Source organism: Caretta caretta, chromosome 1, assembly GCF_965140235.1.
Source record: "Caretta caretta isolate rCarCar2 chromosome 1, rCarCar1.hap1, whole genome shotgun sequence".
Lineage (NCBI taxonomy): Eukaryota > Metazoa > Chordata > Testudines > Cheloniidae > Caretta > Caretta caretta.
This window is the reverse complement of record NC_134206.1, coordinates 246,266,584-246,283,110: the sequence shown is the minus strand read 5'-3', so window position 1 is coordinate 246,283,110 and position 16,527 is coordinate 246,266,584. Positions and strand designations below refer to the sequence as shown.

The window sequence follows — 16,527 nt, the reverse complement described above, 5'->3', positions numbered from 1 at the left end:
TAATGACTGAAACTGTTTATGGTCATCCAGAGGGGACGGAGATTCTGGGGTGGTTGCTTTGTTGGGCGACAAAGAAGAGAATCTTGTCGGTACTGGTAGAACCGACAGAACTGGTTTATAGTCCTTGTCTTCATTAGGGTTGGGGGAAACGCTGACTGTTCTCTCAGAGGGGAATGGTGAACAGAATCCCTGGCAGATTGCAAGGGTCCCATGTTGCCGAGTATGCTGGGTCTGGAGGAGGTTGTGGAGGTCGCCAAGGCATGCGGTACCAGTGATCCCAAGGTGAGTGTCAAGGTGAAGGTTGGTACCAGGAAGCTCTGGATCTCCTGTCTGGACTAATAGCTCTCAGAGGAGGAGATAGTGGCTGTTCTGATGACTCAGATTCCCCTAAGGAGGAGAAGAAAGAGTCCGTATCCACTGATGGTTCTGGTAGAGAAAAAGCATAGCTGGAAGAGGGGATAGACTTCTGTCCATGGTAACAACCCCTGGTGGAGTCACAATCTTCCTCATTAGGGAAAGTCCTCATGATGGGGAAGAGCAAAGATATTCTCCAGTGTGATATAGGTCTCTGACCTTTTTGGAGTACTAGGGGTCTGATGCACTCATACCAAAGAGGTCAGAAGAGGCAGACTTTGTGCTTGTCTACACTTGAAACACTACAATGGTACAGCTGCAGCACTGCAGCGTAGACACGCACTACAGTGATGGGGAGGTGTTCTCCCATCCACACAGGTAATCCACCTGTCCAAGAGGCGGTAGCTGGGTCAACAGAAGAATTCTTCTCTTGACCTAGTGCTGTCTGCACTGGGGATTAGGCCATCTTAACTATGTCACTCAGGAGTGTGGAGTTTTCACATCCCTGAATGACATAGTTAGGTACAACTTAACTTCTGAGTGCAGACCTGGCCTTTGTATTGCTACCATCACCAGTGGAGGTATTTCCGATCGCACCGAAACAGATGGTTCCTGAGATTTTGACTTGGATGGTACTGGTGGAATGGGTGTTGCCAGAACAAGTCCAGTATCAAAGAAGCCCTGCTTTATGGGCTTTAGAGTCCTGGCCCTGGGACTTAGAACATCCTAAATCCTTAGAGTAGGTTTGCTTGACTTACGCACAATTGTGTCAGATGATTTTATAACTGACTTAGAAAGGGACCTACTTTTATGTTTGTGTGAGTGTTCTCTGCCTTCCTGATGAGACCCTGATAGTGGATACAGACTCCCCTGTAGCAGTCAGACCTCGTGGTGGGAGGTGCATTCCATATGGTTGCAGGTGGATGTACAGGGGGGTCCCTCGACCGGGGTCCAGCTGTGGTCTCATGACCTTCTTCATGAGGTGTTTTCTAACCTGAAGTTTCTGTGTCTCATGGGCATGGCTAGGGAAAGGGCAGCAGATATTACACCTACCTGCAACATGTGCCACCCTGGGATAGTACAAGCAGTGCAGATAGTCATCATTCGCCAAGAAGGAATTGGGGGTGGGGTGGGTGGGAACAAAAGGGACAATTGCCCAGGGGCCTGGGCGATTTAAAAGGGCCCGGGGCAGTGGAGCTGACGGGCGGGGATGTGGAAGGCCTGGCCATCATAGGCACCGAGTTTCTAATCTGCCAGGGGATGCTCTCCCCTGGCTCCGCCCAAGGCCTGCCCCCATGCCACCCTTTCCCCCACGGCCCCACCCCCACCCTGCTTCTTCCCACCCTCACTCCGCCCCTGTCCTGCCTCTTCCCACCCCACCCCTTCCCCGCCCAGTTCCGTCCCGTCCCCCGAGCACGCTGCGCCCTTCCTCCTCCCCCTTGCCCCCCAGCACCTGCAGATGCCGTGAAACAGCTGATCCGCAGTAGTTGCTGGGAGGGAGGGGGAGGCACTGATCAGTGGGGCCCACCGACGGGCAGGAGGTGCTGGGGGGAGGGGGAGATTCTGGAAGGGGGGCTGCCAGTGGGTGCTCAGCCCCACTTTTTCCCCGTAGGTGCTCCAGCCTCAGAGCACCCATGGAGTCGGCGCCTATGCTGGCTGTGCCAGAAGAGTGCACCCAGCAGCGCAGACTCAGCACCGCCCAAATGTCAGGCAGACCGCGTCCATGCAGGCACGGCTTGTGCGTGCGTGCACCAGCTGCCGCATGTGGTCCAGCTCTGCACCCATGTGGCAATGCCACGCTGGGCCAGCAGCAGCATGGGGCCCGGCTCCAGCCCACCCTGCACAAATCAAACCTCAGCCATCTCTTTCTAGGGGGCCCATTGACTGTTCTGCCCTGGGGCCCGGAATTGCTGTCGGCGGGCCTGGGGGCAGGACACACAATTCTTGAAGCCAGGAGGGTGGCTCCCCAAGGTAGGGAATCTATCTAACTATAAAATTTTTATTAAAAGCTTTAAAAACTTTTACAACTTCTAACTATAGAAATATCTACATACAAAAAGCATTATGGCAATGTTGAATATTTACAGAACAAAGACTTTGATGGAGAGCCCTGAACACTGGAAGGAACAGGTAAGGCAGTCAGCCCACTCCGTCCTGTTTCTCCTTGACTGGAGGCATGAAGAGAGCAAGGTCATTTCAAAAAGTGAGAGGGCCCTGGTGCCTTCGCTCCACCGCCACCCCCTATTCTGGCGCCACTGCATGGAACACATGCATATCCACAGTGGATTACACTTAGGGACCAGCACTTGAAGAAGAAATCCAACAATTTGGTAAACATCTAAAAATTTGGCTGCTTATCCAGGCCTTTTGGGCTTAGAAATTCAGATGGATTGTCATGCAAATTTTCAAGCTATCCAATGTACCCTGTCTTTGGTTTAGTTGGAAACACAGCAAGAAAATAATCTCTTATAGTGTTTCCAAATCAGGTTCTAGCTGAAATATGCAGAGGCAAGCAAAACTGTAAACATAAAACAACAAAATATATTGACCAAATGTTTCTAAACCTTAAAGTTTCAGGTTCAATTTGGTTTGAATCTTCTCTTTAAATTTATCATAGGAAGTTCACCAGAAGCTATTTACAAAAAATATTCGTAAATTAGAATTACACTGGAATGAAAACAACATATCTCTGGGGATATGTAATTACAGTGTGAGTTTCAGATACTTTACAGGATAAAGTAAAGCCCTACATAGGTGCCATTTAAGTAAAAGAGCTTGTGCAGCCCCATTTGAGTAAAGAGCTCATGCTACACTTTGTATTTGTGTTATGGTAAACTATTTTGAAGATGACTAGACTTGACATATCGTGGGATGCAGAAACATTCATGTGAATTTCAGTCATAACAAGACACTGTGTAGTTCCAGGTTAGAGGCCTCGGGAGGTCACATTCCTGCAGGCATGGTAGCAGGGATTTGTAAACGCATGCACACATCTCTCTGTTACAACTGAATAGGCAATTTGCTGTTCCCTCAAATGCCTTCAGTTTTTATTCCAGATCCCAATTATGGTACTTAAAGCAGTAAAAAATCATGCCATCATGCTGTTGTGCTGATAACAGAGCTCTTCCTGTGTTTTCTTACTGTACAGGACACAGTCCAGGATATGCAGCTATGTGGCCTAGGCATGCCAGACATAGTCATGAATATTTATGATTGGCAGCCCTACAGCACATGTATATATCAAGAAGAGCATCAAACTGGTGATGAAACTGACAATCTTTTCAAAGCCAACAGATAGGCTGGATATAGGTCTACTTGTTTCTTGTGGGATGACTAGTCTGAATTTCTGAAAATTATTAACTACAAAACTCTAATTTCCCCTGTACCCTGGTTTTGAGTTAGGTGGACACTGCAAGAAAAGCTTCTCATGCAAAGTTTCCAAATCGGGTTCTAGCTGAAGTATGTGGAAGAAAGCAAATATGTAAACAAACTAACAAAATAAATGACTGATCTTTCTAATTGGGGAGAGACCTAATCCATGTTTACACAGTCTGGATACCTCAGCACTTTACAAATGACCTTATTTTCCCCTCTCCCATAGCATGTGGAGGGGATCTAAATCAAATCCCTGCATGTGCAAAGGAGGGGAGGGAACAATGGCTCTGCAGCAGGCTCTCTACTTCCCCAAAGCCTATGGAAACCCCTTAGCATAGGACTGGGGCTTTGCGCACCACTAGGAGGAGGGGAAAGTAAACAACCACATGAAGTGGCATCTACTCACTCTACATTCATAGGAGTTTACTCACGTAAATAAATGCTGACCCTGTTGTCACTGGCTTATGAGGTATCCTTCCTCTGCAAGCTGATCTTTCCTCAAGGAAGAGATCAGGGCAGCCAGTGAGAAAACATGGGAGCAGAGGTCCTGAGGCAGGGTGCGGAAGAAAGGTGGCAGGAGGGGAAGGACGGACAGGCTTTGCATGGATGCTCTGGGCCTCTCTGTGGATTCTTCCCCTGTTCTCTGCACTGAAAAGTGCAAGGAGCAAAATGGGACAATTCAGAGGACCCTGGCACTTTCCATTGGACTTGCCTCTCTCCACACTTTTGTTTGCAGTACAGATAATATACCCAAGTGGATTTGCTATAGTAGCAAACGTGGTGTGGTTCTTCCATTCTGGCAGAATCAGACCTGAAAGGTCTGACTAACTAGATTAGATTCAATTTAGGCTCTAAACATAAAACACAACTGTTCTACGAGATGCATTGATGTTTGTTCACCAGGAGTATTAACACATTGGCGAAATGACAGATACATTTCACAGCCGGCATCACTGTACTTCATGCTTGCAGAAGAACTGATGAGCAGTTCTGTGCTAAGTGATATTAGATCATTTGGAGGATGTCATTTCCCTGATAGGAATTGGAGAGCCTTGCGAAGTTCCACTCACTCAATTAGCAAGGGCAAATTTTGTTGTTTTTTGTTTTCTGGAAAGCAGAGACACAAAGAGTTTAAGGGACTTCCCCAAGGCCATAGAAGGAGTCACAGTGACATAGCAGGGAGTAGAATTCCCTAGCTTCTAGTCTATTAATTATATCTCACCTGTTCTCTAACCTGATTAAAGGGACCTTCTATATGTATTGTGATGAAGTTGATCTTTGGAGTGTGGGTAAATAAATAAGAGGTTTTATAAGTTAGAGGCAGATATGAAAAATAACTTAGCATACTCCAAATAAGCAGGTCAAAACATGGGTGAATATCTTGCACAAAGCATATATTGGAACCTTCACCTATCTCTAAAACAAGTGTACCCTATTTATTTTATGTAGATTATAGTTTATATGGCAAAAAAACTTTTCATGTACCAACTGCTTTAAGATGACCTTTCTGTTACATTTTTCAGTGGCAGGTCAGTACAACATAGTTGAAACGTGATTTTCGCACTTTAAAAACTCTTGTGTGGAGATGTTTCCTCTTTCAAACCAAATATTTTAATTAGTTTTTTAATAATACTACTTAGAACTTATATAGCATTTTTTATCCTAAACATTTCAAAGGTGTTTAAAGTTTCATTATCTCCATTTTACAGATGGGAAAATTGAGACTCACCAAGAGGTGAAGTGACTCAGTCAAGCTCAGACACGGAGTCAGTGGCAGAACTAAGACTGGAGGTCTCCTGACTCTCAGTTCTCTGTTCTAATCGCATGAGAACATTGCCTCCCACTGACTTAGAAAATATAAGCCTAGTTTGTTTTTTAATGTAGAGTCACCTGCTACTGTTGATTCTGCTGTCCTTACTCAGGCAAAAGTCTCAAGAATTTCACCCAAAATATATTAATTTTGATGTCACTGGGAAATTGTCTGGGGTAAGGAGTGCAAGATTGAGCCCTCAATTATTTTCCTTATTTTTGATATATCTACAAGTAACAGCTTCCCTAATACATGTAGGGGAGGAAAAATCTCCTACGCAGTAATTACAGAAAGTATCAGAGTAACTCAAATCAATACTTTGCTTAAAAAGCAAGCAAGCCTGCCCATCCCCCACACACAGTTTAGAATTTTGGGCTTGGCTACACTTACATTTTATAGTGCTCTAACTTGCTGGCTCAGGGGTGTAAAAATCACCCCCCTGAGCACAGCAAGTCTGAGCGCTTTAAAGCGCTAGTGTAGACAGTGCTCCCAGCGCTCGGAGCTAATCCCCTCATGGAGGTGGGTTACTAGGAGCGCTGGGAGAGTTCTCTCCCAGCGCTCACGCACGACCACACTCGCTCTTCCGAGCGCTCCCGCGACAGCGCTTTGAAGTTTCCAATGTAGCCGTGTCCTGAATAAACAGGAAAGGCTATTTATATAGGAAAGGCAAGAGTAGATGCAGACTCGCTTTGGCATGCAGCTATATGCAAAGAGAAAAGAGTTAGCTAAAGTTACCTGACAGTCTGGCAGTCTGGCCCACTGGCTAGTTGTGAGCTGCGTAGTGGTATGGAGGCAGCAGGCTGCTGATAATCTACAAGAAACTGATAAATTAGACATATATACAAAGAGATGACAAAGCAAGGGGTTAGTAACAATAGTAAACAGACTATGCAGCTGATGGAGAGATTTAGTGAGGAATGTATGTTCAGTTCTTGTTAGCTAAGTAACAGTTTCTTTCACAAATACTAATGGAAACATTTGAGCTTATTTTTTCCCCGCAATGGCAAGATATTATTAGATGGGAGCTTTAAACCAACCATATTGAATGAGCACGTACTGATGGACCTTTTGCAATATGGGTCTGATGGTAGTCTTTTCACTGACTTCAGTGGGGTCTGAATCAGGCCATATTAACCATTATTTTATCATAGGGTATGAATGCAACTGGTTTGCTTACTAGTAATATAAAATGTCAGTAACAGCTACTTTAAAATTATCAAGATACCTTACGCCTATTACCAAAAAAAAAAAAAAAAAAAAAAGGCAGTTCCAGTGCCATCGAAACATAGTTCTTTCAAAAAGATTTAAACCAGACATTACAACCTGCAAGTAAAAAGAAAAGGAGGTCTTGTGGTACCTTAGAGACTAAAGGTGCCAGAAGTACTCCTTTTCTTTTTGCAAATACAGACTAGCATGGCTGCTACTCCGAAACCTGCAAGTAGTGGCAGTGAGATTGTGTCTGTGAAATAAATGTAGAGCCACTGTAATTCCTGTGACTGTGTTTCTACTGGAACGAGGAAACAGATTTTAAATCCACTAACAACGTTCTCTGTTTTCTTGATTTAAAAACTAAATCAAACAACAACAAAACAAACCCTGAACTGCTAGCCTCTTACCAACTTCCAAGTCTGAGCAAACCCCATCACTGCACACCTACATAAGAAACTAACACAATCTGACCCTTTATAATGGAGCCAGTCCAAACATTCTGTGGCCTGTGTTATACACATAGTCAGACCGATGATCGTCATGGTCTTTTCTGGCCTTAAAATCTGTGAGTGAAACCCAGACTCCATTGAAATCGATGGAGTTTTGCCATTGACTTCAGTGGGGTCTGTGCATCTCTTGCCTGCTGTGAATATTGCATCTTGATTCTCTAGATCCCAGCTTTTGATTCTCTAAGTTTCTTTCTCTAAAGCAACTGTTCAGGACAAGGGAAGTTATTCTAACATGAATTTTAAAAACAAAAGTGATTAGACATCATAGTCAGTCAGAATCTTTTTTAGGAATCATGAGTCTTTTCTTCTTTTTCTCACTGGCTGTCACTCAAAGCACAAAACTCCTTTTGAAGGAGGTACAAATAATGTCACAGTCTCTGCTCTGGTGTAGAGGAAGATTGTTCTCTTGGAATTCAATTCTGCTGTCTCACTCAGATGGAAGATGTTGCTGGTAATATATACAAAGACTCCCACATGTAGCTGACGCCATTGGTACTGTTCTTTTTTCACACAGGGCAGGGTACTTGCCTGACAATACTGGGGGTCATTCTAGTACCACAGTCACCCCTTCTCATACAAATCCATTTATCAGCCATCATATAGGGGTCTGTCTCCTAAGGTGATCTGTGCAGCCCTCTAGTGGTCTAAGTGGGTGTGGACAAATCACATTTGGTGCCTACCTTCTCACCTCAGTAAAGATAATAGATTTTGGACCCTGACCATGACCTTTGGCAGGAAGAGAAGGAAAGAGTGTAAGGAATTATTATTCAACACATCAAAATGTGTCATATGACTTGAGTTGACAGAGCTGCTCTTTTGTTGCAGTTTACAGAGTACTCTATTTGAAGTGCTGGTCTTAGACCCAAAGCTGTCTTGTCTTGGTAAATCAACATATAGCTTGGTAGGGGGTGTCTTATGCAGCAAGATGGCTGTTCTACTGGTGAAAAAGATTTTTACATTGGGTGACGCCTGAATGGCTATCAGCGTGTTGTCTCTCTCGCTCCCAGGACTGATGAAATATTAGTTAAACCATAAAATGCAGGCACTGCTTATTGCTAGTGCAGTAAAGATTTTTACTTTATGATAAGTCTCCTAAAAAGAGCATCAATGAACTGATTGGCGCAAGAGTCAGACGGGTTTATTCCTAAAGTCTCTGTTGCCAGGAAAGCCAAATGCAGTGTTGATTTCAACCACTACAGGGACAGAATGACTATTTTGCATGAGAATCCCCCAATGCAACTCATACTGAAGTCAGTGGGAGTACTCCCATTGACAACAGGATAAAGCCCTACACTAGTGACAGGCAATATATAGATTCATCCGATGAAGTGAGCTGTAGCTCACGAAAGCTCATGCTCAAATAAATTGGTTAGTCTCTAAGGTGCCACAAGTACTCCTTTTCTTTTTGCGAATACAGACTAACACGGCTGTTCCTCTGAAATATATAGAAGGTTCAGCATGGTTCAGAATAGCATTCTTTTAAACTGTAAGGGCACAACTCCCATCACCACTCATTCTTGTCAGCCCTACAACTTCTCATCATTCTAGCAACTCCCCTTCACTGTTGGACTGGCCAGAGCTAGTTTCTCCTTTCAAATCTAAAGCCCAGTGCTAGCTATGGGCCAAATTTAGTCCTGGTGGAACAGCTTTAAATTTTGTTAATTCAATGAAGTTGCACCCGCTTACATCAGGACTGACACTGGCCCTATAAATACTGTTGAACCAAGAAACTCTTTGTGAAAAATGTGGGAATTTTGGTAATATTTTTATGATTCCGGTGCGTGCCTCAGTTTCCCTCAGAGCTTTGCACAGCTATGTACTGAGGGTGAAGGGAAGGGATAAGGTGGTGACTCAGCAGCCTAGTTGGAAGCCAGAGTCATTAACAAACTGAATAAAAGTCTGCACATGTGAATGGAGGATCCAGAGAGACAGTGGAAACCCCAATGTCCAGTGACCAACACAGCTAGTGACCAATGGCCAAGAGGAAGGAGACCCCCCCATCTCTCCCCCCCCCCCACAACTCTCTGCAAAGAAGCAGAGCAAAGGCCTCAAGCAGTAGAACAAAGGGGAAAGTTGCTAGGTGACTGTGACAAAAGCTCTGCTCACAGAGATCCAGCCTAAACCCCACCCCCCCGGAACCAAAGACAAAGGGACAGAGACAGGGCCAAAGTGGATTCTACAGCAGCTCGGCTGGATAGAGCCCTTACATTGGCTAGACTGAGCTCTGTCTTAACCTTTGCTTCTCTACGCCAATAATTCCCAAACTTTGTTTGCAGCTTGGTCAGGGTAAGCCCCTGGCAGGTCGCGAGATGCTTTGTTTACCTGAGCATCCACAGGTATGGCCGCTTGCAGTTCCCAGTGGCTGTGGTTCACCGTTCCTCGCAAATGGGAGCTGTGGGAAGCGGCATGGGCCGGGCTACTGCTTCCCGCAGCTCCCATTGGTCGGGAAGGGTGAACCACAGCCACTGGGAGCTGTGAGCGGCTGTACCTGCGGACGCTCAGGTAAACAAAGTGTCTCGCAGCCCGCTAGGGGCTTATCCTGAACAAGCCGCGAACCAAGTTTGGGAACCCCTGCTTTACGCTAACCTCAGAACTTTCACATTCTGAATGCCAGGTGACAAATAGATTATCTTGCTTTGAAAAGAGTGCTTGGCGTTGCTGCAAACACTAACTGGGAGCATTGCGTCCTGAAGGAGTAAAGGACAAGCCTCCCACAAGAGCCCAGCTCTGCAGGACTTGCTGCGGGAAGCGGGAGCCCCAGAGGAAACAGGCATCATTGGCACCCAAAGGTCCAGTTTTGGAGTCTCAGAGGCTGCCGGCCTGCCCCTGTGAACTGTGTGGATCTTCGGGGCCTAGCATGCTAAAGGGGTCACTCCCAAGGGACTAGTGGCAGGCTGGAGCATAGACCGGACCCTGTGGATCCCTGACACTCTTCTAAATCTTTTTCTGCTCTGTCTTCCTCTGGCTAAGCACCACACCTAGTGTCACAGGTGTGTTCAGCCCTTTGGACCATAAAATAGGTGAATCCAATCAACATTATCATGTGTGACTGTGTTTTTAATGTCTGAGAAATGGGCATGCATTTTTTCTGCCGTCAGCAATATCCTCAGTGAAAATTTTACATGTGACTATAGAATCAGCATAATGGAACTCCCTTTGTAAATTCTGTCATTGGATATACTAAACAAGCTGTCGATATAAAGTGTGACTTGATAGTATCAAGGAACAAAAATAGCAAAGGATCCAAGACCAAGAAAAGCATCAAGAAGAGCATGAGTGGTGCTGCAAATGAGTGACTGGTGTATTGTATACATCTTTTGCTGTCTTCCGATTATAGTAACTAAAAATTCATGAAATGTTTCTATAAAATTTTATAGGTAAAAATTAAGAGGAAAACACTAAATATAAAAAATATTTTAAAGGGACTATTCACATCAGGAAAGCCAAATGTGCAAATAAAGATTTGCAGGATCAATTCCTGAAAAGAAGAAAATGAATTTCTTATTGCAAAATGTGAAGTTGACGTTTTGGTGTTTTACATAAAACTCACACTGGAGACCAAAGGATCCCTTGATGTTGACAGAACTTGCAGAAAAGTCTTGCTTCCTAGCTTAGATTTTCATAGTACCCACTATCATGCCCCCGAATGTCAATTGCACTTGCTGCATAAATATTGCAGGAACTTGATAACGTGTTCTGCTGAGACATGCTGTTGACAGTTTAGCTGAACACAGGAGCAGTCTCCATTTACCTGAGAATGAATTATTCTCTTTCCTGGGATGTCAAAACCCACAACTAAATTGATTTAATGTAACCCCCGGTTAACAGAATGAATCAAGAGTAGTGAGCAAGAAAACCTTTTCTTAAAAACATCCCCCGCCCCCGCTTTCTTCTGAACACTGGAACCTAGCTGTGCAATAGGCAGAAATGCAGCGTATTACGCTGCAAAATCTACTGAAACAATTTGTTCCCTCTGCTCTAAGTGACTGATCTGCCTAAATACTTCATTTCCAAAGTCAAAGGCCAGTGTGATATGTCAAGAACAGCAGCAGCATGGAAGGCAGAACACTCACCTTGCTGTTATGAGACAAACTCCCAAGACATTCTGAAACTCTAAGCTGAAAAAGTGGGAGAAATCTTAACAGCCTTTAAGATGAGAAAAATGTTTTTTCCATGTATGTTATAGGTAATATTTCCATACTTTGTAACACGAGATTTGGGACAGCTTAGTGCTGCTTTTGTCTCGGTATGTGACGATTTGAGTTTATTTCCTACCGTCAGTTAAATTTGTGATTTTTCTCGTGATTTCCTAATTTATGCCAAAGAAACAGTGCTTTTATTAAAATGAACGGAATTTGATGTGGTGATTTCAATTGGGATGACTGCTGTTGGCTACCTCAGAGAGAAGGCAGCATGAGAAAAGTAACAGTTCAAGGATGAGAAGAGCCTACTCACTCATAGAATCATAGAAGATTAGGGTTGGAAGAGACCTCAGGAGGTCATCTAGTCCAACCCCCTGCTCAAAGCAGGACCAGTCCCCAACTAAATCATCCCAGCTAGGGCTTTGTCAAGCTGGGCCTTAAAAATCTCTAAGGAAGGAGATTTCACCACCTCCCTAGGTAACCCATTCCAGTGCTTCACCACCCTCCTAGTGAAATAATGTATCCTAATATCCACCCTAGACCTCCTCCACTGCAACTTGGAACCACTGCTCCTTGTTCTGTCTTCTGCCACCACTGAGAACAGCCAAGCTCCATCCTCTCTGGAACCCCCTTTCAGGTAGTTGAAGGCTGCTATCAAATCCCTCCTCACTCTTCTCTTCTGCAGACTAAATAAGCCCAGTTCCCTCATCCTCTCCTCATTAGTCATCTGCCTCAGCTCCCTAATCATTTTTGTTGCCCTCCACTGGACTCTCTCCAACTTTTCCACATCCTTTCTGTAGTGGGGGGCCCAAAACTGGATGCAATACTCCAGATGTGGCCCCACCAGTGCCGAATAGAGGGGAATAATCACTTTAGTTGATCTGCTGGTAATGGTCCTCAAACAATGCTCCAAGGAAACCAGCCAGTATGGTCACAGAGGAGAGCAGAATAATTGATAGGTGCCAAACCTTATGACAAACATGTTAACAAACAGAGGCACGGGCCAGGGCTTGCTGATCAGTAACTTAGTGGAAGCAGTGACTGTGGTACAGTAGAAGCACAGCAGCGTTTATAGTATTTCTTCCAGGTACAAGGTTGATAAGTGCTAGATAGCACCAAATCTACTATTTGATTTAATGCAGTAAGGTTGACTGTGATATTGTGTGGCAAGTCTTGCAATGATCCTTCATTAACATTGTGTCAACGCTGTAGATTACACTTATGTTAAATGTGTTACGTGCAGAAAATCACCCTTCAACATTTTTTACATGAGTTTCTAGCTTTCCCCTAGTTTTCTTACATAGGATGGAGTTTTTCAACAAAAAATGAATGATTATTTCATTGTTTATTTTGTCTCTTCCCAAAGCTGATTTGAAGAAGGGATTAAATTGTTAATAGATGTGAACAGGCTGCTGAACTCCCATTTAAACATACAGATGACATAAGTAATATCTGCACATTGCATCAAGAGGAGCTAAGATGGCAATGGGATGGCTCAGGGGACTGGTAATGGGAGAGGGGACCTTTCGCCTTGGGTGTAATGGTCTGAATCTGATGCAGGTCAATAGTAACCAAAAGTAGCTACCATCTGATGGCTGTTTGTGGTCTGTGTAGGAGTTGACTATCTCAGTCCAATTCCTACTGGAAGGATGTCTACATCATAGCAGCCATCTTTGCTGGGTGTTCCACAGGACAAGAAACTGAACAGCATGGAAATTAAGATACTCTCTCAACTCCATAGGTGCCCCTTCCTGGTCAAGATTGAGGCCTGTTGCTAGGGCAGTGTGTGCTTGCATTACCGTTGTGCATACTGTACCTGTTCTTTGGATGGACAGTCTCTAGTTTCAAGGAATATCAATCTGATGCCTTCACAAGCACTGGACCTAACCTTAAAAAAATCTCAGAAGAAGCCTTTCTGTTTACAATGTGCTGAACGAAAAACTGAAGAAGGTGGTGACCTTAAACTCTTCAGTACTTGGCTCTTTCCCTCCTCCCCAGATCCTCCAGCTCAGAGATTTCACACCCTCCAAAACATGGAGGAGGAGGAGCACCTTCTGTAATGGGCAGCATTTTATGCCTTCACAGGTAGAAGTTAATGAACCAAGATGATATTACAGTGTACAGATAAATCAACCATATCAGATATAATAAGTGCTCCTCACCCACCAAAAGTTCACCCATACTAGAATCTGAACTTAACTTTTTTTTTTCTTAAGAAAGAGGGGGAAAGAAGAAGGGAGAGCTTAGAAAATTAAGATGTGGTCACCATCCTGCTGCCTCCAGTTTTTATTCCTGCAGGGGGAAGCTTGGGGAAGTCCAGTCATCTCTCCACTCCCAGGCCACACAAGTCTCTACCACACATAGCTTTGTGCCTCCCGTGTGCTGCATTTTTCTTGGGGAAGAGGCTCATCTGCCTGTTTTGCCCACCCACCCATTGTTTGGCTGGCTGGCTAGGCTGACTGCCTCCACAGTTCTTTGTGGGGGGCTGGCCAATAGACCTGCTCACTTCTCAATGTCCCAGGTAAAGCATCTCTGGGGGATGAGCTCACAACAGAGATTTCGGACCAACATATTCCACCCTAGCCCATTGTTTCATTTGCAAGAATGAGGATTTGTGAATAGCCTTGTGCAGGCTGGGACTAAGTGAGTGCAGGGGATAGTAGAAGAAAGAATGATTCTAGGGACAGGTGGAAAGGAATATGGGGGTGACGAGACATTTCCTTATTCTGCAAAACTGAACATCCTGCTTCTGCAGTTCGCCCAGGTCACATTGACCCAGGGATTGCAAAACTGACCTCTGAACAGGTATTCACATGCCCCTGCCCAGCTCCTGGGCATGTTTGGGCCAGCTCTGATCAAATATTTTTAATTCTCTATTATAGCAAAGGTTTAGAAACACACACCGTACTGATTGGGTTAAGATCAGCAATACAGGGAAACTTCCAAAGGTGTAAATCTCATCACTCCTCAATGTCTGTTTCAATATGTGTTTACTGCTGAAGTATGTACAAAAGATGCAGTCTCATAACAAGCATGGAAGGAAAGCATTAGATAAACTAAAGGCTTCTTATCAGCAAGAACTGGTGATTGGTTTATTGGACTGGCTAGAATATGTCATTACTGGGATAAAGAAAAGCATTTAGAAAGATGCCACCTGTATTACTGACTACCACAGAACAATGTGATAAAGCACTGTTAACAATAATAATTTAGTGCTATACTTTGGTTTGGCCATGAAGATATATGGCTTTGTGGATCAGTTTGTTTAAATTGCTTCCTGGAATATCTCAGGCTTCCCTGGCTACACTATTACTGATCTCTTTCATCTAACCAACAATACAACTAGGGTTTTTTTCTTCCTCTTAGCATTTAGCCAGATAATTTCCCAGTGCAACTGAGATTTTAGCAAACACAGAATTCCAGATACTTTAGCCCTGCAATGCACAGAAAACTGTAGGAAATCATGTAGATTTCGCTAAATCCTGACCTCTACTGAATTCATGCACAAGCGGTGGGGACATTTCCTCTTTTCCCCCAGTATGTAAGAAACAGGCAAGGATGCTTTAACCCACACAAGAGCACCAGAAGACATGTTCCGGTGGTGGCATGGTTTGTAGGTTAGGAGATGCACCCATCCAGCTAGCAAGCATTATCCTATCAGCAGCAACCATTATCCAGGTGCAACAGTGATAATTGATAAATTAAACAGTAATAAGTCACCAGGACCAGATGGTATTCACCCAAGGGTTCTGAAGGAACTAAAATGTGAAATTGCAGAAGTACTAACTGTGGTATGTAACCTATCATTTAAATCAGCTTCTGTGCCAGATGACTGGAGGATAGCTAATGTGACGCCATTTTTTTAAAAAGGCTCCAGAGGCAATCCCGGCAATTACAGGCTGGTAAGCCTAACTTCAGTACTAAGCAAATTGGTTGAAACTATAGCAAAAAACAGAATGATCAGACACATAGATGAATACGATTTGTTGGGGAAGAGTCAACATGGTTTTTGTAACGGGAAATCATGCCTCAACAATCTACTAGAATTCTTTAAGGGGGTCAACAAGCATGTAGATGAGGGTGATCCAGTGGATATAGTGTACTTAGATTTTCAGAAAGTCTTTGACAAGGTCCCTCACCAAAGGCTCTTAAGCAAAGTAAGCTGTCATGGGATAAGAGGAAAGGTCCCCTCATGGATCAATAACTGGTTAAAAGATAGGAAACAATGGGCAGGAATAAATGGTCAGTTTTCAGAATAAAGAGAGGTAAATAGCGGTGTCCCCCAGGAGTCTGTACTGGGACCAGTACTGTCCAACATATTCATAAATGATCTGGAAAAAGGGGTGAGGGGGTAAAATTTGCAGATGATACAAAACTACTCAAGACAGTTAAGTGCAAAGCAGGCTATTAAGAGTTACAAAGGGATCTCACAAAACTGCGTGACTGGCCAACAAAAAGGCAGATGAAATTAAATGTTGATAAATGGAAAGTAACTCACATTGGAAAATATCATCCCAATGATACATATGAAATGATGGGGTCTAAATTAGGTGTTACCACTCAAGAAAGAAATCTTCCGACAGTGGCCAATGCCAGGTGCCCGACAGGGAATGAACAGAACAGGTAATCAACAAATGATCCATCCCCTGTCACCCATTCCCAGCTTCTGGCAAACAGAGGTAGGGACACCATCCCTGCCCATCCTGGCTAATAGCCATAAATGGACCTATCCTCCATGAATTTATCTAGTTCATTTTTGAACCCTGTTATAGTCTTGACCTTCACAGCATCCTCTGGCAAGGAGTTCCACAGGTTGACTGTGTGTTGTGTAAAGAAATATTTCCTTTTGCTTGTTTTAAACCTGCTGCCTATGAGTTTCACGTGATTATTATCTGTTCTGTTCATTCCCTCTGAAGCACCTGGCACTGGCCACTGTCAGAAGACAGGATACTGGGCTACATGAACCTTTGGTCTGACCCAATATGGCTGTTCTTACGTTCTTAGTGCTCCTGCTCTGAGCAGAAATGAAATGTGCCCCACTGCTTTGAATCCTGCTCCAGGAAGCTAGATTCCTTTAGCAAATGACTCACTGAGCAATCACTGCTCCCTCTCTCAGTGTAGGCTGGGG

The 16,527-nt window shown here is 44.2% G+C and overlaps 1 protein-coding gene across 9 annotated transcripts in view; it reads right to left on the bottom strand.

The window, feature by feature from the left end:
* BICD1 (BICD cargo adaptor 1) overlaps positions 1–16,527 on the bottom strand; it is a 253,737-nt gene that overhangs the window by 13,864 nt on the left and 223,346 nt on the right. For 5 of the 9 annotated variants that reach the window (XM_075122697.1, XM_048829734.2, XM_075122712.1 and 2 more), the window contains one exon: positions 6,275–6,350. The exons of 3 other annotated variants lie outside the window; for them this stretch is intronic. In XM_075122697.1, the coding sequence (XP_074978798.1) occupies positions 6,275–6,350 (76 nt within the window). Of the gene's footprint in view, positions 1–6,274; positions 6,361–16,527 lie in introns of all 9 variants that reach the window. One more of the 9 variants, XM_048829773.2, reaches the window with a different exon arrangement.